Source organism: Fundulus heteroclitus, chromosome 3 (assembly GCF_011125445.2).
Source record: "Fundulus heteroclitus isolate FHET01 chromosome 3, MU-UCD_Fhet_4.1, whole genome shotgun sequence".
NCBI lineage: Eukaryota > Metazoa > Chordata > Actinopteri > Cyprinodontiformes > Fundulidae > Fundulus > Fundulus heteroclitus.
This window is the reverse complement of record NC_046363.1, coordinates 7989372-8014097: the sequence shown is the minus strand read 5'-3', so window position 1 is coordinate 8014097 and position 24726 is coordinate 7989372. Positions and strand designations below refer to the sequence as shown.

The window sequence follows — 24726 nt, the reverse complement described above, 5'->3', positions numbered from 1 at the left end:
GCTAAAAAAGTGGATTTTCCATGATTTGTCCCCTTTAACAATGTTCAAATTTGGCCCTCCAGCAAATGGATCTGACCAAGTTGGACACTTTTAGAATAAGATTTTCAAAGACAAATTTAAATCTTCTTGAATAAAAATGCTAGGTACTATGGAACCCCCAAAGTATTCAAAATGAAATAAATACATAAAAATGAGATATTCAAAGTGACAATGAAATTGTGAAATAACTGAATGCTTATAAAATTATCAGCTCATTATGATGAAATATTTTTCATCCTTTAAAAAGTTGTAAAATAATAAAAAATGCATTTCACTTTACTATTTTTAACAATAATATAAGATTTTTGTTTAGGTGTTTGTATTTAATTCTATCAGTTCCTATGTCAAAATGTCATTTTCTTTTATTTCATAATGGTGTTTTTCCCAATGGCCTTTTTATTTCATAATGATACTTTTCAGCAGAATGACTTTGCCTGCCAATCAAGAGAAACAGGGCAGGGCGGGCAGTATGATTGGCTGCTCTATACAGAGACGAACACAGAGTTGTTGTTGTTGTTTTTTTTTTTTTAACTTTCCTTTGAATTAAAAATTAGGGCAGTAAATATATGACATTTTACTCCAAAACAGATTAGGCACACCCATTCTTTAAACTTGGCTACAGCAAGGAAAGTTCTTGTTTATGTCGGGAATGGACCTCTTTCAGACCTATAATTAATTTTGGCTACTTTGTTCCATTAATACATTGCTTGATTAATTTATTGTTGAGCAGGAAAAAAAGAAAAGAAAATCACAATACATTTATTTTGTGTTTTTAACTGAAAAAAAGATCAAAGAAGGCCCCTGAGTACTTTCAACTTTTAGCCCATTTTTGATGGTTAAGGCCGGGTGCGCTTGAATGCGAGTCCAGTAGGAAGCATATATTTTTGTATGTGTATGTAATCAAACACCATCACAAATTTCTGCTGCTGCACAAACCTCTTCACTTTATTTGACAAAATTATAAATGGATTTACAAGTCAAAAAAATAGGGAAATTAGGGTCCTTTAGTCTTTATCCTAACTCAGGGGTCTTCAACCTTAAAATCTAAGAGTGATTTATGCTCTCAGTCTAGCAAAACAAAACTCAAAGTCACAAATGTGACACGATCTGTGAAACGAGACAACTTATACATTTAGCTAAATATCTACTACAGGAAATTTTTAAACAACCAAACTTTTATTTTTATTGTTAGGTTTTAAATGAAAGAAAAACATAAAACGTTTTGGGTTAAAAAAAAAGGATGGATACGTTTTCTTCTGTGCAATGATGAAGTTTGTGGAAACGTGCAAAAAAAAAAAAAAAAAAAAAAGAAGCACAGTTTCCAAAACGAAACATACATTGCTGGTACTTTTTTAATTTAGTTTAGTCATCCACAAGATCTGAATCGCATCCACCAAAAAGGAAAGAAAAACTAGAAGGATTTGATGACGGAAGCGTTGGGCACGACCAAAAACAAACACAGACATCCAGAGTCACTGAGGCAGTGTGTGAAAGCTGTTTGCGACGGTCCACCCTATGGTGAAAACAGCAGCATGTGTGTCTGCTAACAGCCCCACAGGGACTGATGCTCCACAGGCTCAGCTCTGGGGAAGCAGGAAAGAGTAGAAGGAAAGGGGCTGGATGATGGAGGGCTATGCTAGTGGTTAAATAGGGTGAGCCGTTAAGCCTTGTTAGTTACAGTATTGGCAGGAAATGCAGCCACGGAAAAGGGTCGGCGCTCTAAAGTTTAACAGTCCATCTAAAAGTGGAAAATAATAAAGTTTGAGCATTAAGGATCCTTAAGTGAGTTATAAAAAGCCACTCGGTTTTGGACCGAGTTGCACACGATGGTTTTTGGTTAAGTTTTACAGCTAGATACATTATTTTGCAAATGCTTTCGATTAATTGGTTCAGAGATGTTATTAGATAGTGGGCCTTGCAAAAGTATTCACACCCTTTGAACTAGAATCAGAATCAAGTTTATTGCCAAGTAGGCAATAAAGGCTTTTTTTCCTACCACTCTTCCACAAAAGCTGAACTCTTGGAATCAGTGACTGATTTTTGGTGTTTCAACAGATTCTACCATCTCAGCGGCAGATCTCTTGCCTGTTTCTCCTTTAAATGCCCTCCTTGCCCAGCCTTGTCGGTTTAGGCGGAGGGCCATGTCTTTGATGCTTTGCAGTTGTGCCATAGTCTTACAATTTTTACATGATGAACAGAGTGATGTTCAACGTTTGGGACTTGTATAAAACCGTTTAAATCTGCTCCAAAACCTCCTTGATACCGAACAAATCTTTAAGGTCTTCACAGAACGGCGAAATTATTGAGATACAATTTCAAACCACTTGACTCCAGGGGAGGAAAACAGAGATCACAATTTGAATTTTTATCTATTTATCTATTCATTTTGTATGGGTCTACCTTCTTTAGCCTCGGAGAGAGGCTGGGGGCTGGTGTCGCTGGGCGAGAGGTAGGATACACCCTGGACAGGTTGCCTGTCTATCACAGGACTCAGATTGGGTCACTTCTAGTAAAGGGGGCTGTGTGCAAATGAACAGCACACATTTCACCTCTTTTGGAAGCGTTTTTGAAAAGCATGTATCCTCTTATACTCTCAGTCGTGCGCTACTTTGTGCTGATCTATGACATAAGATCTCAATGAAGTGCCTTAAAATGTAAAAAAGTTCAAAAGGTTTCAAGGTGCTTTACGTTTTAATAAATATCTAAAAAAAAAAAATCTTATATGGCTTTTATTTTGCAAATCTGTCAGCAAAAATAAAAGCATATTAGATAAAGATTATAAATGAAGGGAAGGTTAGGGTCAGACCAAAGAAAGGCTTGAAGATGAATGGAAGTCTATGGAAGACAAGAGACGTTCCTCACTATGTATTTTAAACAAGGATGTGCGCGTGTGTGTGTTGGTGTTTGTGCGATTCACACGTCTTCCTTCTCTCGTCCACCATTGTCTTTTATCTTCTTTATCTATCTGGGTTTCCCTTCCTCTCCATTTCAATATGGAAGAGAGTTTTATTAAGGGCTAGAGTCGGATGTGCTGAGGCGCTCTCGGTAATTTTCCTACAAAGTGCTTTAATCCATCACACGGCCAACATGTGGCCTTTGCAGCCATACATCATCCAAGGGGGAAAAGAGAGAGAGAGAGAGAGAGAGAGAGAGAGAGAGAGAGAGAGAGAGAGACCCACCTTCTGCTTACTCCTTCTTCTTCTGCAGCTACCTTTGCATCCCACCAGAGTTTCCCACCTGGGAAGGGAATCCGTGTCTTCCACACATATTCCACGGTCTGGTCCCTCTCTCCATTCAAAAATGAAAGGGAGGCATGTGCAAAGATGGAGCGAGGGGAGGGGAGGGGAGGGGAGGGCGGTAAGCAAAGGGGAAATTAAAGAGATTGAGATAGGAGCGGATGAATGAGTGAGTGGATGAGTGTGTGAAGTTGAGAGAGAGAGAGAGAAGGAGAGAGAGAGAAGGAGAGAGAGAGAAAGGAAGGAAGAGATAAGGAAAATGGGGGAAAAAAATCTCACTCAGTTCAATGAAACAAGGAACAAAAGCAGGTGATTGGGAGCTGGAGTGCGCGCGTGTTCGCATGCATGGGCTGTGCCTCGGCTGAGCACAAAGCGCGAGTCTTTGCGCTTGCATGTGGAAGCAGAGGCAGAGTGCGAAACAGATGAGGGGGGGGGGGAAATAAAAGTGCTGCATTTCCCAGCATGCAGCTGGTGCAGCGCTGCCCTCCGTTTTTGCCCCCGGCCAACACCTGCTTCCATTTCGCTTCCTCCGCCCTCCTCACGCCGAGAAGCAGTGATGAACTCTGGGCCCCCTGACTAATGGAATGGGCCCTCGCTCCCGACCATTAGAGGATTGGTGTCCCTTTTGGCACCCGTGAGTGCCCCTACTGTACAGAAATAAGTGAGGCCGGGGTGAGGGAGAAGATAGTGGCAGGTTAGTCTTTTTCCTTTTGCTCAACACACACACGCGCACACACACACACACACACACACACACCTGGTTGTAATGCAACTGCCTGAAGTAATCCAGCCAAAAGAAGGCTTGACATAGCCTAGCATCTGGCTGAGGCCACATTAAAAGAAACCTGAATCAGGTGCAATGCTACGAGCTATCAGGGAAGGAGCCTCGTGAATATGTACGACAGAAGCGCCGACCGATGGTGGAGTGTTTGTGTGATTGCGTTTAGCTGGTAAATCCAGCGCTCTACCTCAATTACATCTTTGCCGAGACGGAATACACCCCTCGACGGCGCAGAGAAAGGGAGCGGGAGGGGATGGGGAGGCGAGGGGAGGGGAGGGAGGGCGGAAGCAGGGAGCGGATTGAGGTCTGAATCTCTTGATGAGCTGATGAGCGTCCACAGACAGCGAGCCAAGCTGCGCGGCGGTAATGTTATGCTAATGATATGGTAATGACATGCTAATCTGCAGGCAGTATTCCACCTCAACGGAGGGCAGGGGAGGCCTTTCGCCATTGGATGGAGACCAGGGACTTCCTGAAGTCAGAGTTCAAGACAGATCCAACACGCACACACACATGCACGCGCACGCAGGCATACATGCACGCGTAAGAGTTTGATTCTTGTAAAGCAGTGGCTTCATATTGAAGAGAAGCAAAGACTACTGCACCCCTAATCTTCCCTTAATCGGATTTACAGACTCTTAACTAAGCCAGAAACAATACGGGGAAACAACGGCGTGTCTAGCGACGCGACCTGAGCCGGGGTCGGTAATGTGAGGAAGCCTGTGAGCTTTATCGACATGTAACATCAAGTCGCAGGGCTGTTGTTTTGCAATGATATAACGTCAAAAACAGAAAATCATCCATTTTAGATTGAGATCAGGTTCTTATTTTTTTCCTCTGTTTTTTTTTTGAAGCCCTGGATCTATGATAGCTGCCATTACCTGTACACACAGAGCATTTTTTCTTACTGATATGTGATGATAGCACAACATCACAGGAGCCACGGCTGAGGATGAAACTTATTAACATACAGTGATGTATCACATTGCTGCCATTTACTGCTCCCCATCCTTCTGGGAACAAGATTATTCTCCATTTAATATAAAGGATTGCTGACAAACTAGAAAATAAGCTATTTTTTTTAAATGAGTGAAGATAAAAAACAACAACAACAACAAAAAAAAAAAACACCACACACACACAGAGAAAGGGCTTCATTCTATCGCCAATAACAGAGACAAAACCGAACAACAATGCATCACAATAAATCTATCCATGTGGCATGAAGACATCATCTGAGGTCTTATTCCTTAGTTTTTCATTTTGCATTTCACGGTTACAAAATGAATACGTCAAGTCTGCACAATAGAGACGCGCAATGACATTTTCCTGGATGCTGTACACTAAATCAAAGAGACCAGCAATATGTTGAGTGCCAGCGTGGAGACATTTGATTCCCATTCCACTCCCGCGGCATTAGCGCGGGGGATGCCAGCAGACATCACAATCCTCTCAAGCTGGTACCGGGCTTGTCAGACTTTTCATTCCGCTTCAACGTTCTCCAAACTATATAATGTATCAGAGCAAACCGCCAGGCGTCCCGCTACTTCTGGATGCTGGCTGCCAACGCGAGGAGCAAATCACAGGTGACGCAATTAAAATAGGTTGGACTTAACAAAGGCGAGTTAGTGTCGCTGACATTTAGGATCTGCCTCTGGCGACGGGCATGTAAAGGAAGCCAGTCAGCAGATTGGTCCTGGGGGTGGGGTGCAGGGTGGGGGGTGGGGGGTACGGGGGGATCATGAAAATGGAGTACTGACTGAGGCTCATCAGTGGGGTGCATTGGTGCTGGGTTGGACATCATCGTACCACACAGACATAGGCAAGATTTTGCAAGTCTTATCAATAAGAAGTGGAATAAAATTAGAATTAGCTAGGCTGATAGAAATTATATTTATTTTCCTCACTATTAAAACTATAGTTGAATCACGGGACTAAAATGGCGTAAAGGCCAAAAACACTAAGCCATGAAGCACACGGGGGACAATGAGGATGTGAGAGACAGCCAAAGAGGAAGACGCGGGGCGGACTGTCCAATGCGCTCCTGATAAAGGTCAAAGCCATGTTTTATTCATGAGTCAAGCGGCTGCTGCTGCGGCGGCGGCAGAGCAGCGGGGCCAAGGTTACAAAGAGCCGCCGTCCCCGTTCCCCCCAGAGAGACGGCAGCGCGCGGCCTCACGCCAGGCTGACGGACACTCCCGATAACTCTGATCAATACCGTCAAAATGCGCACGCACACCCCTTCCAGCAGCACACGTCAATAAGTCACATCTGAACATGAATGAGGGGGATGCTGTGCTCAGCACTCTCAATAAATGACAACTAATTAAGGAACTTTGGTGGACAACTGTGGATTTTATGAATACAATATTTTTAAGATCTTTCACCTAGCTGTAGCAGGTTTTAGCCTTTTTTTTATGCACAAAGTAGACCTATACAAGTAGAACAATATGCAAACTGAAACTGAGGCCAAAACACAGGAGTCTGTTTAGACATGGGCCTGTATGAATAAAAAAAATATATATATATATAAAAAACTAAACACTCAATATATATAGCAGCAGTGCTTATTGTGCATAATACCTTTTTACGGGTCCGCTGTTTATAGAGCAACAACAGCATTACAAACTGAGACTAGCTAGTTAATATGTAATGGTAGCTAGACTGCACTCAGCTGCTTAACAGTTTGCAGCTCATACTGTAGTTGGTTACATTAATGAGAATGAGGTTCCTTTAGACTTCAGGCTTCCTGTTCAGATTTGTTCAGCCAAATATGTTATTTTACAGATGAGGGAAAAATTGCAGTTTCAATAAGTGAGGGAGGAGAAGAACTTCAGCGACTTAGCCAGGAGAAGGTCCAGTCTCTTTCTCTGGCATCTCATTAAAAGCACTTTAACCCAATGGAAAAGTTTGATTTCAAATCTTAGCAGTTTTGAAAGCTATGACTTTTTAAGACCTTGCTATACTCCCAATCACTTAAAACTACCAGTACTCTTAGAGTGGTAACTATCCTAGACCTAAGTAGTGAATGTATCACAAACTGATAATAGCTTTATAAATTAGTCTGCTACTTGTTCTGGGATCTAGCTTGCTGTTGGCTGCTTAACAGAGACGCTTCGCGGACTCTGCCAGCCGTGGTTTGTTGCTTAATAAGAGTGATGACTGCTGCTCATCTAGTTTCCACATCATGAGTGTCTGTGTTGCCCAACATTTAAATTTGTCTTTATAGTAAGCGAGGGGAAAATGCCGTTGCCTTCTTTAAGCCCGCTCTCCAGCAGTCCGCAGCCACATAGGGTGGAGGGGCAGCAATGCATTTGACAATACTTTTAACAACCTTAGTTTACCCTTATAGCGCAGACCTAACTGGTACGCTTTTGATTTTTCTGTAGAAATAAAACAGTTAATTGAGCCTATGGAAGCTCTAACTGCTTTATGGGGTATTGGTAATAATCAAATCATGGCTTACATGTCTAGGCAAATAAGCTGTCCTGTTAAGGAAGTCTTTAAATAAAAAAAATAAAAAATTACATAAAATCCATTCAAAATTCTTAAATGGAACAGAACAAAGAGGGGATGACTGCCAATTCCATACATGTCTTATGCTTCAGATCATTTGAAGAAATCAATTAGAGAGATCCTAGTCAAAGACTGATCACCTCTGGCCTACATGCAAAATGGCCAGAAGTCCATTTTTCCAGCATTCTCCCACAGAAAAAGAACTTAACACAACTAACCAAAACCTCCCTATTGCCCTCTTTTTTTTTTTAGTGAACTCAAGATTATTTTGAAGGAAGCTGACACAGTTTCATATCCAACAGACGAGGTAACCTTTAGCGTGATAAAAATGGGAAGATTTCAGCGGGACAGATTAAAACTCTGGCAAACAGTTAAAGACCCAATCATCTCCAGTGGCATCCGGCTGCATCCCACACCACATATAAGAAGTTCTCACAGCAGACGCAAGTTGGCTCCAGATAAATTTGTGTGTTTGTGCATGATGTGTGTGTGTCGTTGTTGGAACCATATTATGTGTCCTCTTATATGTGCAGGCGTGCGTTTGCGTCTGTGTGTGTGTGTGTGTGTGTGTGTGTGTGTGTGTGTGTGTGTGTGTGTGTGTGTGTGCATTACACTGTGAAGGCACTTCTCTGAGCGTCTTTGATCAGATATGAAATATTCTGAAACGCTGCTGTAATTTGATGAAAGTCAGATATCCCTCAAGTAGGAAATAGAAGTCAGCACTTTGGCAGCTCTTGAAAAGGGAAAAAAAAAAAAAAAAAAAGGACCACACTTAAAGGATTTTGCAACCGCCGCCCCATAGGTGGAGGAAATAAGAGGAGTTTTAAACATGCACTGACCCGCTGTATGAACTGCAGCCCGTGCTGCTCGGCCAGAGCTCGGGCCGCCTTGGCGCCTCCTTTCATTTGGACCGCATAGAAGACGTGGCGGTTGGTCCCATGATGCCCCTCTGTGGTCGCAACGTTCCTCTGCAGCAGGAAGCAGCACACCAGCAAAGATGCACTGAACATGTAGCCCCTAACAGGAGAAATAAAAAGTGCCCATTTAAAAAAAAACAACAACAAAAAAAACATCCTTCTTTAAACACTCTTATGCATGTCGTGTAAATTATTAAAACAATAATGCCCGACAATTATAGCAGCAAATTATAATTGGAGCCTTTTTAAACGAGGTGGTACAAAAGCTTTTAAAAACACTATCTTAAAATCGATGTCTCTCGTATTCTCACTATTAACGTATCCGGTCATAATTCATTGCAAATATTTGGTATTATACAAATATATGTGATCAGCATACTATTCAGTAATGAACAATAGGCGTAAAATGTTCACTAGTAACCAGATAAGGCTACGCTGAACCCGGTATAAGGTTTAGACAAACAGAACTGTTTTAAAACATGAATTTTCATAACAACCCAGTCATCCGCAGAATTTCAGCACCATCTCTAAGCACACAAATGAGTTTGCAGTGTGGGATCCAGCAGACTAATGAACATTGGCAGTTGTGAAACAGTTTGCCCACAGCCACCTCCTCTGTACTTTTACATAAAATCCGCTGTGGCTGCCACCTACAAGATGCGAGCCACCCACCTGTAGCCACACAGGCCGAAACGTCCAGGAGAAATCTCTCACCCCGCGCGATGAAAGCGAGAACTCTGGCATCGGGGGGCCCCAAGCGAGACAACGCGCTCTCTCCAGTTCCCAACCCACACGTTTAATCTCCTGGCCTTGATGCAAATACTTCTGAGAGGAGAGAGAGGGAGAGAGAGAAAAAAAAACTGCAGCACTGAGCAAACTAACTTCCCCGTTTAAACAAAACAGGAACTTCATCAGTCCGTCTTCACACTTTTATTCTCCTCTGAACGATGATGGCACAAAAAAACGAATTGTTCCCTCCCACTTATCGGCCAAAACATTAAGAAGTGCGTCGAGAAGCAAAAGTGAACCGACGGGGGAAAGGGTTGCGTTGAAATGAAATGCTCCAACTTGCGCTCACTTTCACAACATGGACTAGAATATTAGGGTCGTGAAGACAATAACTCAACAAACTGCTCTGTTAGGTCAGCAGCATCCTTCACATGCATTGCAAAAGTATTCATACCCTTGAACTTTTTCAGCTCTTCTTTTGTTTTGTTTGGATTTACCATAATTTGGACTTTAGTAATAGTAATAAGTAATAATATAATAATAACTGGGTCATTCCAACACTTGTGTGTTTGGTGCCCTGTCCTGCTGGAATGTGAAGCTCCACTCCAGTCTCAACTATTTTGTAGCCTCCAATAGGTTTTCTTCAACAATTAGTCTGCTTTTACCTCCATCCATCCTTCAATTAACTCCAACCAGCTTTCTCTTCCCCTGCAGAAGAACAGCATCCCTACAGTATAATGCTCCCACCTCTGTGATACAGTGTTACGGTGCTATGCCACACAAAGCATTCTGCATGTTGGCCAAAATGTTACCAGAATTTCAGTTTAAGTTATTTTAGTTTCCAGTCACCAGAGCTCCTTTTTGCACATGCATCCCATGTCCCTCTAAATGGGTTCTGGCAAATGTTAAACGGAATGTGTGGAGTCCAAGAGTCATTGTTGTGTGAATAGATTATCCACCTGAGCTGTTGCTCTCTGCAGCTCCTCCAGTGTTACCATGGGCCTTCTGGGTGTCTCATTTGATTAACTCTCTCGCTCTCCGGCCTGTTAGTTTAGGGGGATGTGTCGGCAGGACGTCAGTTGTTTTATGGCCTAACCCTGTTCAAACTTCTCTACAACTTCATTCCTGGCCTGTCTACCGTGTTCATCAATGCTCTCAAACAAAGCTCTGAGGCCTTCTGTGTATGGCTGTACTGAGATTAATATAAACACGCGAGTAATCTTTATTTATGGTTGGACTGGATTTCAGTTGGGTGGTATGAGAGTAAAGGGTGCTGAACATAAATGCATGCCAAACTATTTACATTTTTAGTCCTAACAAGTGATGAAAATGCATGTTGAAAGGAATCCTTTGAAAACACGTCAGATCTCAGATGGGGAAAAAAAACAATCCTAATGCATATCCATCCTGACAGAGAATGGGTGATGTATTAAGAATAAAAGGATGCCACATCATTTGACGAAAATTAAAATCATCAACCCACAGAAGGCTTAATCTGAATTTACAGAGAAAGTGAAACTGAAAAACTGATGCTGCAGGCTAGTCCAGTAAGCTGAAATGTGACTGCAGCAGTTCAAACATGATATTCAGTGGTTAGTATAGCCCACCGTGTGCTTCTATACATGCCTGATAACATAGGGGCATGCTCCTTATAAGATGACGGGGGTATCTCCTCCCAGCTCCAGATCACAGCATCACTGAGCTCCTGACAGGCTGAGGTCTAACCTGGTGGCATCAGATGGACGTCCCAGAGATGTTCTGTTGGATTTAGGCCAGGGGAGTGTAGAAATCAGTCAATGGTATCCATTCCTTCATCCTCCAGGAGCTGCCCTACTCTTGCCACATGAGGCGTGAGGGTGCCATCATTTACCCTGTACAGGTCTCTGCTTCCCTCCATGGATGTACCTCTCCAGACCAACACTGACCCACCACTAAATCATTCTGAACAATGCTGAAGGCAGCATAATGTTCACCACAGCTTCTCCAGACCCTTTCACGTCTATCCCATGAGCTCAGAGTGAACCTGCTCTCATCTGTGAAAAGGTGTTTGTTGGCAAATGCTATTTGAGCTCCCTGGTGCCGGGCAGTGAGCAGAGGACCTGCTAGAGGACCACCCTAATGTTGCCTGTTTCTAAAAGGTTGGACAGAGAGCTTTACGCCATTGGCCCACTAGAGGTCACTTTGTAGGGCTCTAGCAGTATCTTGTTCCTCCTTGCACAAAGGAGCAGGAACAGGTCCTGCTGATGGGTTAAGGATATCTGATGGCCCTGTCTAGATCTCAGAGTAACTGCCTGTCTCCTGGAATCTCCTCCATGCTCCTGAAATTGTTCTGGGAGACACAGGAAACCTTTTGGTATATATTGCTGTGCCTTCCACCAGGAAGGCACAGCAATATTGACCTTTTGGTCAAATGCATCACCTTGTTTCTGGGGTCGTCTCATCGTTGCCCTTTTAGTGGATCTGTTTTTAATGTCATCAACACCAAAACCACCGACACTGATTAACAACCCCCTCTACTACTGAACTGACCAATCCAATATTTCACTAGTTTAACTGTCTGGTAGTATACTCTGGTTACAAAGTGCTACTTTCATTTTATCCAGCAGAGTATAATTGATCATTTTCCTTCCATCTTACAAATACGTCCTACTTTGTGTCCATCCATCACGTGAAATCCAAATAAATGAATGTGTGTTTGTAAGGTTGTCAAAATGTGCTTCAGGTGTGTGACAATTTTTGCAAGGCGTTGAATGTAGGATCCACAACCAAAACAGGTCAGGAACTCTTCAGATTTAAGTTGCTCACTTCTGTTTCTACGTTGTGCAGCACAACCGAGCCTTTGCCCACAGTTCTGCCAAATCATGTGCACAACGACAACATTTGTGATGTGTAGTAAGTCTGAGCGATTGTGCCAAAACTGTGGCCATAACGTGCTGGCACGGAGAGAAAACTCCAAAAGTCGGAGGATTAAGACATCTCTCTGAAGAAGTAATTCTGTTTGTGTCTTTATCTGACTTCTCATCAGCAGCGAGAAGCCTCCTCCTGCGGCATTTCTCCACCAAACAACAAACAACACAGCTGACCACTGTTTAAAGTCTACAGCATCGCTCAGCTCCTATCTCCCAAGCCACTGATTGAAATCGATAGCCTCACTTGGGGCTCAAGTCCCAGCCAATCCAACACGTGTGTGCGTGTGTGTGTGTGTGTGTGTGTGTGTGTGTGTGTGTGTGTGTGTGCGTGCGTGTGTGTGTGTGTGTGTGCGTACCTCCAGCATACACCCCACCCAGCCAGTAGCTGGCCTCTGGCAGAGACAAAGTAGACAGGGAGAGAGGGAGGGAATAGAAGTACAGCGGAGCCACATCGAACAGTGTCAGGGCCTCGGGGCCTACTGGGACTCTGATAAAGTACCTGGACATTTTTATAGACAAACTACTTATTTCCATCCTCATATCGCTTGGGAAGACAGATAACTTTATATTCCTCTCAGGCAGAGGAATGAAAAGGGAGGGTGGGGGGTTCCTTTCAGGAGTTTAATTGATCAAACTGAAGCCACAAGGGTTTTTTTTTTTTTTTTTTTAGATAAAAGAGACCAGCAGTCTCCCCTGTACAATACAGAGATCTTTCGGAGAGCAAAGCCATCAAAAAAAAAAAAAAAAAAAAAAGATGTAACTCATTATGCAAAGTCATTACCGGCTTCTGACTATAGCTCTTAAAGAGGAGGAGTTAATGGCGAAACTGCATTGTCAAGGGTGTTCAAAAGGTCGCAAAAGTGGTCCTACGATAACACAGTTTTACAATGTCCACATTATTATTCCTAGCATTTTCGGAGTTTTAAGGTCACGTTTAAAAGTCACGTCTTGTTCTTTGAGCACTTACACCAGCGGTGAAGTATTTTAGAAAAAAATATGTTTTCAGCTTAGTAAAAGCACAGATAAACAATAAAGCACATGTTTTTAGCAGACTGTGTGCTGAAAACACAAAGAGCTCATCCGTTCCCAAATCCTACCTTCTGACAATGTATACAGATTCAAACCAGGGAGTGATAGACGTAAAAAATTATGGGAGAGTGACTTTTTAAAAGGATTTTGGACCCGTTTAAGCAACATTCGTGATTACGTGCTGCTGTACTTTTTAAGATGCTCTGAGCTTTACTACAGTTACAAAGCCAGAACATAGTAAATGTTTTAAGCTGCTGTCACTGCCTCGATTGCTATCAATGCGAACAAGGAAGTATCATTACAACATTTTTGGTTATAAATACCCAACAAGATTTCCTCACTACAAGGTCCAATTACGGCACACTGTAAATAATATCCGTAGAATTAACAGTGAATTCCTGTAAAATCATGACATAAAAAAACCTGTAGATGCAAAAACAATGAAGCATTGTGTCATTTACAATGATAAACTGTAAAACTCCTAACCAAATACAACTGTTCATTTTACAGTAAGAATATGTTGAATAGATAAGAATTTTTTGTATAATTTGCAAATTAATGTAATTTAAACACAAATAAACTGTAATGCCAAAAAAATAAGTCATACAGTTAAAATTACATCATTGCCCTGTTAAAAAAAAAGTCAGTAGCCTAGGCTCTTTGGCACATTTCATGAAACGAGTTTTTGCCTCGGCAACCGCCCGAACCGCATGTCGTTTGGACTGCCGATACCCATCAGCTGCCTCTGGAATCCCACAGGCAGGGAGCACTGAGTCCATTAATGGTACTCATCATAAGGGGTCTTTGGGCTGCGCTTCGTCTGATCCTTAACCTAATTTCGTTTACCATTTCGTAAAACTCTAAACCAAATAAAACTGTTAATGTGTTTAAAAGACAATACTTTTTTTAGAATAAATTAGGAAAGGGAAGCTTTATGTATGTCTAGTTAACACGGGATGCCTATCCATGATGATATTTGAATGGAAAACGCAGCTGAATCAAACCATGGCCATCTGGAAGAGGACTTATTGAATCGATTCGCTGCTCTACATATATTGGAATTTTTCATGGAACCAACCATTGGTAAGTAAACAATTCTATTTTCTGTTTATTCCTGCTATGTAGGATAGTTTATTTTACAAATACTTTGTTCTTTGTAGGAGAATATCAAATTATTTTGGTTCAAATGTTAGCTCCGCCCATTTACAGGATGTAGTTGCGCTTCAGCGTCAACGTCCCACCACACAGTGGTTACTAGCTAGGTTGGTACACGTGCGTGTTCGGCTCTCTGGCAGTGGCACTTAACAGACACCAAGTTTGAGTAAGTAATGTCTCTGGTTCGAGCATCAGGTTAAGTCAAAAGACTAGTGATGGTGAGATGAAGCCTCATGAGGCATTGAACCACTTGAGCCAACTGGTTCGAGAAAGGGTTCATTTCTTGACGCTTCATGTGCACACGACACCACCTACTGGCGAGGTGTATAATCACAGCCAGCTGTATCTTAACATGTGTGATGCATTGATTTTTTGTCTATTATGGCTCTTGGGAATGACTTCACAAAAGGTGTAGGACGAAATCATTTGTCTACATAAATTATATATACACATATGTGTATAATAAAATATTGTTTGAATGTATTCTCTGTGTGTAATTATTCCCAAAATAGTAGTGTCATGTGATATGGCATGTTGTGTAATAATGTTTTTCTGTGACTCTAGAAAAATGGCATGGGCTTAGTCAGGCAGAGAACAGTGAAAGTGCTTATGGAACTAGGGAGGGGGTAGTGAATAGGCTAATGCTTGTGTAACTTGGATGATTTCATGCATTATTATTGAGAAACAACAATTTCTCCACAGTTTTTGGTTTCAAACGATTTCTCTTTTTTGATACTTCTCCAACCTTTGAAAAGACACGCTCACATGGCACAGATGATGCTGGGGTGCATAAATAAATAAGTGCAAGTTTGTACAGATTGGGGTACAGTGACCAATGATTAGCCCAGTACTCCAGGGGGTTCTCCAGCCTGCTTATGTTTGCCTCTGTCCTGAATCCAACGTCATCCCCAATAGTGAATCCAACGTCATCCCCAATAGTGAAAGGCTGGGTATCCTTCATTATCATGGAGACAAGAGCTTCATCCAGCTCTTGTTTTCTGGTGGCTGGTTAAAAGGGATTAAATACAGTGTTGGTTACCTGCCTGTATTTGCACAACAAGCAAACATCAGCATGCAAAAATTATTATAGTGTGTTTGTAAAATAGTAATGCGCCAGTCATCGGCGCGGTTACTGGCGGAGGGGAGGGGGCGGGGTGGATACTTCAAAGTATCCATGTATTTTTGCCTGTTTTTTCCCTGTCATTCCCTATATGTACGCGAGAAGGCAACAATAAAAATCCGCGTGTTAACGTCAAATAAACATGCGTAGCATATCAAGTTATTTATTTTATTTTATTTTTTTTGGAATGTTGCCGAGGCGGTAGCGTGAGTTTGGCGAGGCGGACGCCTCGCCAACATAGTGCTGCCGAAAACACTGCTGTGGGGTTTCTAAAGCTGTCAAACCCACTGAGCTATATCTCAGTGGTCAAACCCCACACCGAAATCTGAACCACTTCCCGAAGCAGTCACGTGGTACACCCGGGCAGCGAGGCTACGGACGTCATCATTTTCGGCTCCTCCCCTAAATGAAGCAAGCCTCGATACGCGCTTCACGGAAACGCCCCCTCCATTACTCGACACACGCCTCGAAGCCTTGGCACATAACGTAACATCACTACTAAAGACAATTTTGTGAAACAAAACGGCGCGTTTTTATTGATTTCACTGGCTCATAGGCGGACAACTGACAACTTCACATTGCTACTGGCTGCTAGCAGCTAATAGGTATTTTGCCTGTTTCAAGCTCCCCACGCCATGATTCATTGTCAATTCTGCGGGAGAACATTGCACACGTTAAAGGGTTATGTGTTGCATTGTAGGGTTGATAGAAACGAACCACGCTGCGTGTTCAAGTGTGAGAGTCAGTGTTTCCCGCATGGATTAGCTCAGGCGAGGCGGTGAGTTGGGGAGGGGGGGGAGTTTTGCGCGGACCGACTCGCTGAGCGGGGGGGACGACAAGTTTTGCGCGCGCGGGGGGGATGTTTTTTCCCTGCCATTCACTATATACATGCGCGAATGCAACAACTAAAAATCGCGTGTTAACGTCAAATAAACATGCAAGCATATCGAGTTAGTTTTTGTTTTTTTTGGAATGTTGGCGAGGCGGTAACGTGAGTTTTGCACACACCGAGCGCTATCTTGGCGAGGCAGCCGCCTCGCCAAGATAGTGCTGCGGGAAACCCTGAGAACTGCAGGCAGATATTTTGTACATATGCATCATTTAAGTGTCACTTCTATCGAAAGAACAATGTCCCAGCGCCGTTTGCTAATGCTAACACAGCCATTATATTTATTTGCGCCATGTCACTGTGTTCAGACTGTGCAGGAACTTCTTGTACACTTAAAAAAACATTTAGTGGAGGGAAGATCTGTAAAGTGTCCTGTGGCAGGTTGTAAAAGCACATTTACTTTAAAATCATCATTTACAGCATACTTGTCTAGGAAACATCCACAATGTTCAGTGAATAACATAAATTATATTTAAGAACATTTGCCTGACTCTTTCTGAAAGGCATCAGATGTTTCAGGCATATGTCTTGGCAGGACCAGGATGTAGTGTGCTTCTGCAAATTAAAAATTGTTGTGCTTTTATTCCCAACCTTTACAGTGACAGAGTCAATCATGCTGTTGGTGCATTTGGGTTTTTAGAGAATGATACCATTGTCTCCACAGAAATTCAGTACAAAGGCACAGCATACAAGAAGGGTGATTTCCTAGTCTTGAATGAGTCCATGGAATTTGGGGAGCTTGTCATCATTTTAATTAAGGATAATGCCACTGTGTATTTTCTTATGGACACACACAAATCTGACCACCTCCCTAAATACCACCTGTACGCTGTGACACAACAAAGTACCGGAATGCAGTGTGTTAACATTAATGCCTTGGTAGATTTTTACCCATTGACATCATACATTGTTGATGGACACCGAGTCATTCCACTGAAACACAGTGTTTTGTCAAACTGATTCTTGCTATGTTTGAATAAGTGAAGCACAAGTATTTTTAGACATTAAGTGTAGTTTGCAAATTGTTTACAATGAAACACAGTGGCTAATATTGAAATATTGACAAATGCTTCTGTTCCGAGTTTTCGGTTGTTGCTGGAGCTGCTCCCCTACAATGGCTTCATAGGTGCACTCAGACTGTTTGAACTGCTCCAGCAACAGCCGAAAACTTGGAACAGAAGCATTTGTCAACATTTCATGAGCCCTTGCATTTCTTCTTAAACAATCTGCAAACTAGGCTTAATGTCTACAAAATACTAACTTTAAAAACTAATAAAAACATTAAAAGTTGTTGTCAGTAGAACATATTTTCAGCATAGTTAGTCAGAAATAGTAAATGGAATGACAAGTTGAAAGTTTTTTATTTCCACTGATTGTAGTTTGGACCCATTTCATATTGGAGTTAGAGTTGTGTCTAATATGAATGCAATCCAGTGTTCCTAAATAAATGTATCAGCTACTTTTTGCATGTAATATTTCCTTTTAGTGTTTTAATGCAAATTGTAGAGATGTCTTAATCATTTCTACGCTCCGCCATCACGGAGAGATACGAGTTACTGACATATTGAAATGTTACCTAAATTGCTGCTGTTGGTTTTTTTTTTTTTTAAATAGGGCAGTCCTGCTATTCCTCCGGACGGATGATGCTGAGTGTGGATCAAGTCATCGTGAATGACAACATCTCTTCCTTCATCTCGGCCTTGTGCATGATGTTTGGCAGCTATTACTGCTTTAACATTCATTACCCATCCACGCTTGCATCGACCCTGGAATTTCTACAGAGGTATGTTTTTTATTTTATTTTGTACAATTGTTTTGTTCTATTTATTTAGTCATTTGGCTCAGGCTTTTATCCAGAGCAACGTGCATACAAATACCTACAGGGCCATTCTCCCCTAGAGCAACATGGGGTTAAGTGCCTTGCTAGGGGCTAGCTTCAACCCCTGACTTCTGTGGCTACTGGCATGATAACCAAGTTCCTTTACCCCATCGCCACCACCATCTTAGTCAAGATACCAGCTCTGTAGCATTGCTAACTGAAATACAATGAATCAAATAACATGCATCAAATACTGTTGACACGTTGTTAAACTAATTGCCTGAGTATTATTTAGCAAAAACGATTTCATTTCATGGGCAAAATGACATGTTCTGCTCAAAGGACAACTTCAGTCCATTTCAACAAGAGCTCTATTGCTGAAGCTACTCGAGACTTGCCAGTACTGAAGACGCAAAACATTTTGGTCCAACTTGTATAGGTTTATTTGAACAGAGAATTAGCTTTGATAGCTAACCCATGGGGGCAGAACTTTACACTGTGTTTTATCATATCATTTGTTTAAGTTTTGTATATGGCTGCTTGCACAAACACACTGTTTTAACCACTTTTTAAGCTTTTATAGTCATACACATTACAGTGTTGTATTGTGTCAGCTGGTGTTGCATAGCTTTGGCGTTGACATTTGGAGTGTTAAATTCACAATTTAAAGTTATGCCCCCATGGATTAGCTGTCAGTGCTAATTCTCTGTTCAAGGAGACCTATAGGATTTAGACCAAAATTTCTCACGTCTTCAGTCCTGGCAAGTCTCAAGTAGCATGAGCAATAGAGCTCTTGTTGAAATTGACCAAAGTTGTCCTTTAACTTAGGAATCTATACATTATACCAAAGGTGTAAAAAAAAAAAAGACGTTGATATTTCAATAGACAGAGTGTAGTGTCTAATGTCTATAGGCCTTAAGGTTCACTCTCCCATAATTCAATGGAACCAACTTTCTTTTAAAAGTCTGACCATGCTGAGCATAAATCAGAATGTTAACACTGAACATTTTGGGTTGCACTACATGTTTCAGGTAGTCAATGTATTTCCATACATTGAAAATGCAATGGAAACACATTACAGAAACATGACTCTCCATGAGCTAGGGGAAGGTGCAATGCAATTTGCAATGTTTGGAAATACACTGACTACCTGAAACATGTAGTGCTAAATTTTCAATGTAAACATTTTAATTCATGTTAAGCATGATAGGACCTTTAAAAATATATATATATATATTTTTTAAAGTTGGATTATGTGGGGGGTTCACGGTTGGCCCCTTAGCTCCCCGCCTACCAGTTAAACTTTAATTAATGGAAAACTGTAACCCGTATTCTCACCTTTTTTGTCTTTTCCTTTGTACTGATTTCACTAGTTGAGATGGTTGTATCATTTATAGTGGCATATGTGTTTCTTCTCTCTTCAGTTAACCTAGATGTTTCTTCTCTATTAATCCGGAGAAGGGGACAAAAGTGGAACAAACAAAAACAAAACGGCTCCATGTGAATCCAAGAGTCCTTTTTTTGATTCAGGACCTCTCAGACCATGAATGGCGAGCTATTTAAAAAGGTATGTGTGCTAGTGCTAATGCTGTCCTTGATTATTGGCTGACTTTACTAATGAAACTAATGGAGAATATGTGTTTCTGTCTCTTCTCTATTCCATTAGTTGTTCCTTCAAGTGGCCGGAACAGTGAACACCCATATGTTTCTCTAGATGTTCTTCTGGAAGCAATGCAGTTGCATGTTAATCTAAGCTTCTGTAACTTGATTCATGACCTTTTCAACCATGAATGGCGAGCTGTTTGAAAAGGTACAGTACAGGCCAAAATTTTGGACACACCTTCTCAATCAATGTTTCCTTTATTACCATGTCTATTTCCATTGTAGATTCTCGTTGAAGGCATCAAAACTATGAATGAACACGTGGGAATTATGTTCAGTGCATCCAGAGAGTATTCACACCCCTCTCAGTGTTTCAGCATTTGTTGCATTGCAGTCATCTCCTTCAGTCAAATAAGTTCATTTTTTTCTCCCTGATCTAGGATCCGTGCCCCATAATGACAGCAAAATACAGAATTGTAGAAGTTTTTGCAAATCGTTAAAAAACTGAAATATCCACATGGGCATAAGTATTCACACCCTATGTTATAACACTCTATAACACTCTTGCTGTCATTATGGATCACTGAGTCTAGATCAAGGAGAAAAAAATTAACTTATTTGACTGAAGGAGATGCAATGCAACAAATGCTGAAACATTGAGAGGGGTGTGAATACTTTCAGGATGCACTGTACATAATTCCCACGTGTTCAATGTACGTGTGCTAATGCTACTGTTGTCCTTGATTATTGACTGACTTTACTAATGAAACTAATGGAGAATATGTGTTTCTGTCTCTTCTCTATTCCATTAGTTGTTCCTTCAAGTGGCCGTGAACACCCATGTTTCTCTAGATGTTCTTCTAGAAGCAATGCAGTTGCATCTTAATCAAGCCTTTACCATGATTCACAAGCTCTCCATGAATGGCGAGCTATTTAAAAAGGTATGTGTGCTAGTGCTACTGTTATCTTTGATTATTGCTGACTTTGCTAATGAAACTAATGGAGATTATTGTGTTTGTTTCTCTTCTCTATTCCCCTAGGTGTTCCTTCAAAGTGATAGAGCCGATGAACACCTATATCACCTTTTTTCGTGGCTCGATATTAACAAGGTTCACATTTATTCACTCACTCACTACCACACCTCACTCATAATCCCTCTCTCTCACAAACACAAGTGCAACACACACACACACACACACACACACACACACACACACTTTAATGATCTCTTTCTCATTATTTTTTCAACAATAAATTTGCATTATTGTGAATTGTCTGACGAGTGGTTTGTTACAGCCTGACTTGTCATTTAGAAGTAATTTGAAGCAATGTAGATAGTAAGACTGTAATATACATATATATATATATATATATATATATATATATATATATATATATATATATATATATATATATATATATATACTGTTGTTTTTCCAGAATGATTTTGTCAAAAATACAGTACAAATGTAAACATCTTTAAAAAAGAAATCTGTTGTTTTTACGGAAAAAAACTGGCAGCTGTGGTTGCCAGAATAATCCCGTTAAAAATACAGTACAAATGTAAACAACATTACAAAACAACTTGTAAATTTCACTTCCTAAAACTGCTTATTGTACATTAAATCCCAGTAAAATGTACAAGTTGTTCCGTAATGTTGTTAATATTTTTGTAGTATTTTCTACGGGATTATTCTGGCAACCACAGCTGCCAGTTTTTTTCCGTAAAAACAATGGATTTGTTTTTACAGTGCAGATTTAAGCACACTAATGGGTTGACTGAAATGATGTACCAAAAGATAATATTAAATGAAAATTCTTAACAATTAGTTTAAACATAAACTGGTAAAACTTCTTTTAAAGTACTATAAATACAGACATAGGAAGCAAACAGAAATGAATGCAAATGCCAATGAGTAAAACATAGTTTGGTTTAAATAGACTAAATAGTGGGAGTAGATCTGATTGCGAGGATTATATTTGTCTTTTATTTCCATTTACAAAACATGTTATTAGCTTGCACCAATACTGAAAAAAATGAACTCTATAGTATGGAGTACATTTTAGAGGCTCATGCTATTCATCAGTTTAGGGGAAAAACACATAACGCTCTATGTCCTCTGAGTTTCAGTCTAGAGCTAGAAACACTTAAATCACCAGACCAGAGAGACCTAGAGGCGGATTAAAGGTGTAGGATGCCGGTGATGTATGAATGAGCCAGGCAATAAAACACTTTATAAACAAAGAGGAGGATATTTAAATCAATTCTAAACTTCACAGGTAACCAATGGATGGAAGCTGAAACTGGGGTTATAAGTACATTTCTAGACGCTTGTGAGGAGGCTGGCTCTGGTATTTCCAATGATTTGGATGAAGAGGATTGCTTCAAAATTAAATTAAAAAAATAATAAAAAAATAAATTACGGAACACATTTTTTTTTACCCAACTTAGAGTCAGGACTAAATAGCAAAGCAAGATTTTTGGCATGGGGGCGATGTAGGAGGACCCAGTTGTGACAAAAATAAAGGCCAACAAGAATATGTTTGGGTTGAAGCAGTTGCGTCTTAATGTTCAGAATGTCATCAAGCCATGTGATAATGCTACCAACATTAGACTTATCATTATGACTGGTTGGAAGATACAATTGGGTATTGAATAAAGTTAGAATTGAAAGTACCGGTATTGAATTCAATGTGATTTTATTAAGGGGAAGCCTGTACAAAGAGAACAGGATGGGACCCGAGATGGGACCCTGAGGTACCCCACAGCAAGGGTTGCTGCAGAAGAGGAAATGTTTCCTTGTCTGACAAAAACTCTTCTTCTCAATTATGAGGTGAATTGGTGTTGGACTGTCCCCCTGATACCACAGCGCTAGAGTGTAGTTATTGTAGGTACTGACCACAGCTGTAGCCATGACACCGTGGGGCTCTTTCAACCAAGAAGATTCCTGATTTTATATTTTAGATTCCTGATATCTAAAAGGTTTCAAAAGCAATAATTACTTATTATTTGAAGATGCTATTGGTATTTTTTTTTAACATATACTGCTGTACACATATCACAAAAATGACACCTGTCATATTTTGGTAAATATTGTATTACATCTTTTAGTGGGACCCCACTGAATATGATATATCAACTTTTGATACAATGTATAGTAGTCAGTGTACCCTCAAACAGAATAAGGAGCACAGTGCCTGTAACATCCACCAGCTTCGTGATGTCGTCATGGAGGAGGATTCCAGGGACAACCTGGGAAGGGACTTGTGATGCAAGTCAGTGACTCGATGCAATCCGCTGGGTCTCCTCCGATAGAAAACCTTTTAACCAATCTGTCAGTACGACGTGACTGAATTGACTCGAGATGACGCGTGTTGTGAATTGCCGATGTATAAATGCAATTGAATTGAACTGTTTTGAAAGCAGCACGGTAGTTGGTGCCAGATGTGCTGGTCTGTGTATGTCAGAAACAGCGGATCTACGGGGACTTTCATTCAAAAACCACCTCCTCTTGGGCTTACAGAGAATCGACGGAAAGAGCAATAATATCCAGTGAGCATCTGCTGAGTGAATGAAAAAGATCAGATCAGACAGAAATGCGTGAAAGGGTTGATTTGACAAAGGACAAGGTATGTCAAATACCGTCTCTGAACACACAGTCCATTGAACCTCAAAGCAGCTCGAAACAGAAGTATAAATTCTCGAAGGTTCGCCAAAAATTGGACAGTGACAGTTTGGCAAGTTGAATCTCAGTCTCAGCTGCAGCACTTAGATTTTAGGGCCGTAATTTGATGTAGACAACAGGGAGGCATGGATCCATCCTCTCGTGTGTCAACGGTTCAGGCAGCTGGTGGTGGTGTAATGGTGTGGGGACAATTTGCGGAGCATCGTTAAAACGCCACAGTCCATCCCTCTATATGACAACAAGTACCCGTCTCCTGTCCAATACTTCCAGCAGCGTAATGTCACAAAGCTCAAATCTTCTCAAAGTGCTTCATTGAACCTGACAATGAGTTCTCTGTACTTCAGTGGCCTCTGTAGTAACCAAATCTCTGATCCCATAAAGCGCCGTTAAGATGTGGGGATTTGCATCAGCGTGCAGATGTGCAGCAGAGACATGGAGCAATCATCCAACCCGGCAGCAGCTCGCTGTTCCTTATAAAGTGGACAGCGAGTGTTTTGTCATTGAATGTGTGGCAATTTGTACTCGTGGCCTAGACACGCTTACTCATAATACAGGAACAGAATTAGTATAAGAAAAAGTGCCCTTATCTTGCCCTCTAAACATCCTAAAGCCGGGGTCCTCAACACCCCCCCACCCCCTCAAGGACCACATGTGGTGCCCTCAAGCCCGTTCTAATACTGGCAGAACCCTCCAGTGAGCTGCATCTAAAATATTATTTTACTTTTGTAATCACACTGGCATTTATATAGATTTAAAAATGACAATATCTATAAAAAAAAACAAAAGAGCATTGCAAATATCTTTAATGGTGAGCTTGGACTCTTCTAGTTCAAAGGTCAGTTATTGTAGCCCTTCGTGTGACACAACACCGATGATGAAGTAGCTCTCAGTTTCTAAAAGGTTGGTAACCTCTGTCCTAAAGTGCAATTTGTGCATTTTTGGTTAATACAATGGTCAGCGTTGACCAAATTCCTAAAGACCATTTCTCTGACCATCTTTGAGTGTTTGGAAGAGTTCCGTTTATGTAGTTCTGCATGGGAGTGCAAGTTTGTATAGCAGCAAAAATCCTGGTAGTTACTAAAAAGACAATCCTATAATCGGTCAATAACAGGTCATTACAAGAAGCAGCATCTGGAAGGAACCTGGATTTGGGGTGGGGGGGCTCATGATCTAAGGTTAAATAGGAAACACCAGCAGGGGTGACTCATATTGGCTCCTGCAGTGTTGGACATTTTTCAGCAGCATAAGAGAGCGCACCTCTCTTTTAACGCTCAGCTCATTAAATCCCTGTGAAAGGGT

At 41.2% G+C, this 24726-nt stretch overlaps 1 protein-coding gene across 1 annotated transcript in view; it reads right to left on the bottom strand.

The window, feature by feature from the left end:
• LOC105933404 (neuroendocrine convertase 2) overlaps positions 1-24726 on the bottom strand; it is a 157854-nt gene that overhangs the window by 132271 nt on the left and 857 nt on the right. Inside the window, exons 2-3 of the mRNA XM_036127483.1 lie at positions 9162-9311; positions 8412-8589 (exon numbers count right to left, since the gene is read on the bottom strand). Coding sequence (XP_035983376.1) covers positions 8412-8582 — 171 coding nt within the window. The 5' untranslated portion in view covers positions 8583-8589; positions 9162-9311. The remainder of the gene's footprint in view (positions 1-8411; positions 8590-9161; positions 9312-24726) is intronic.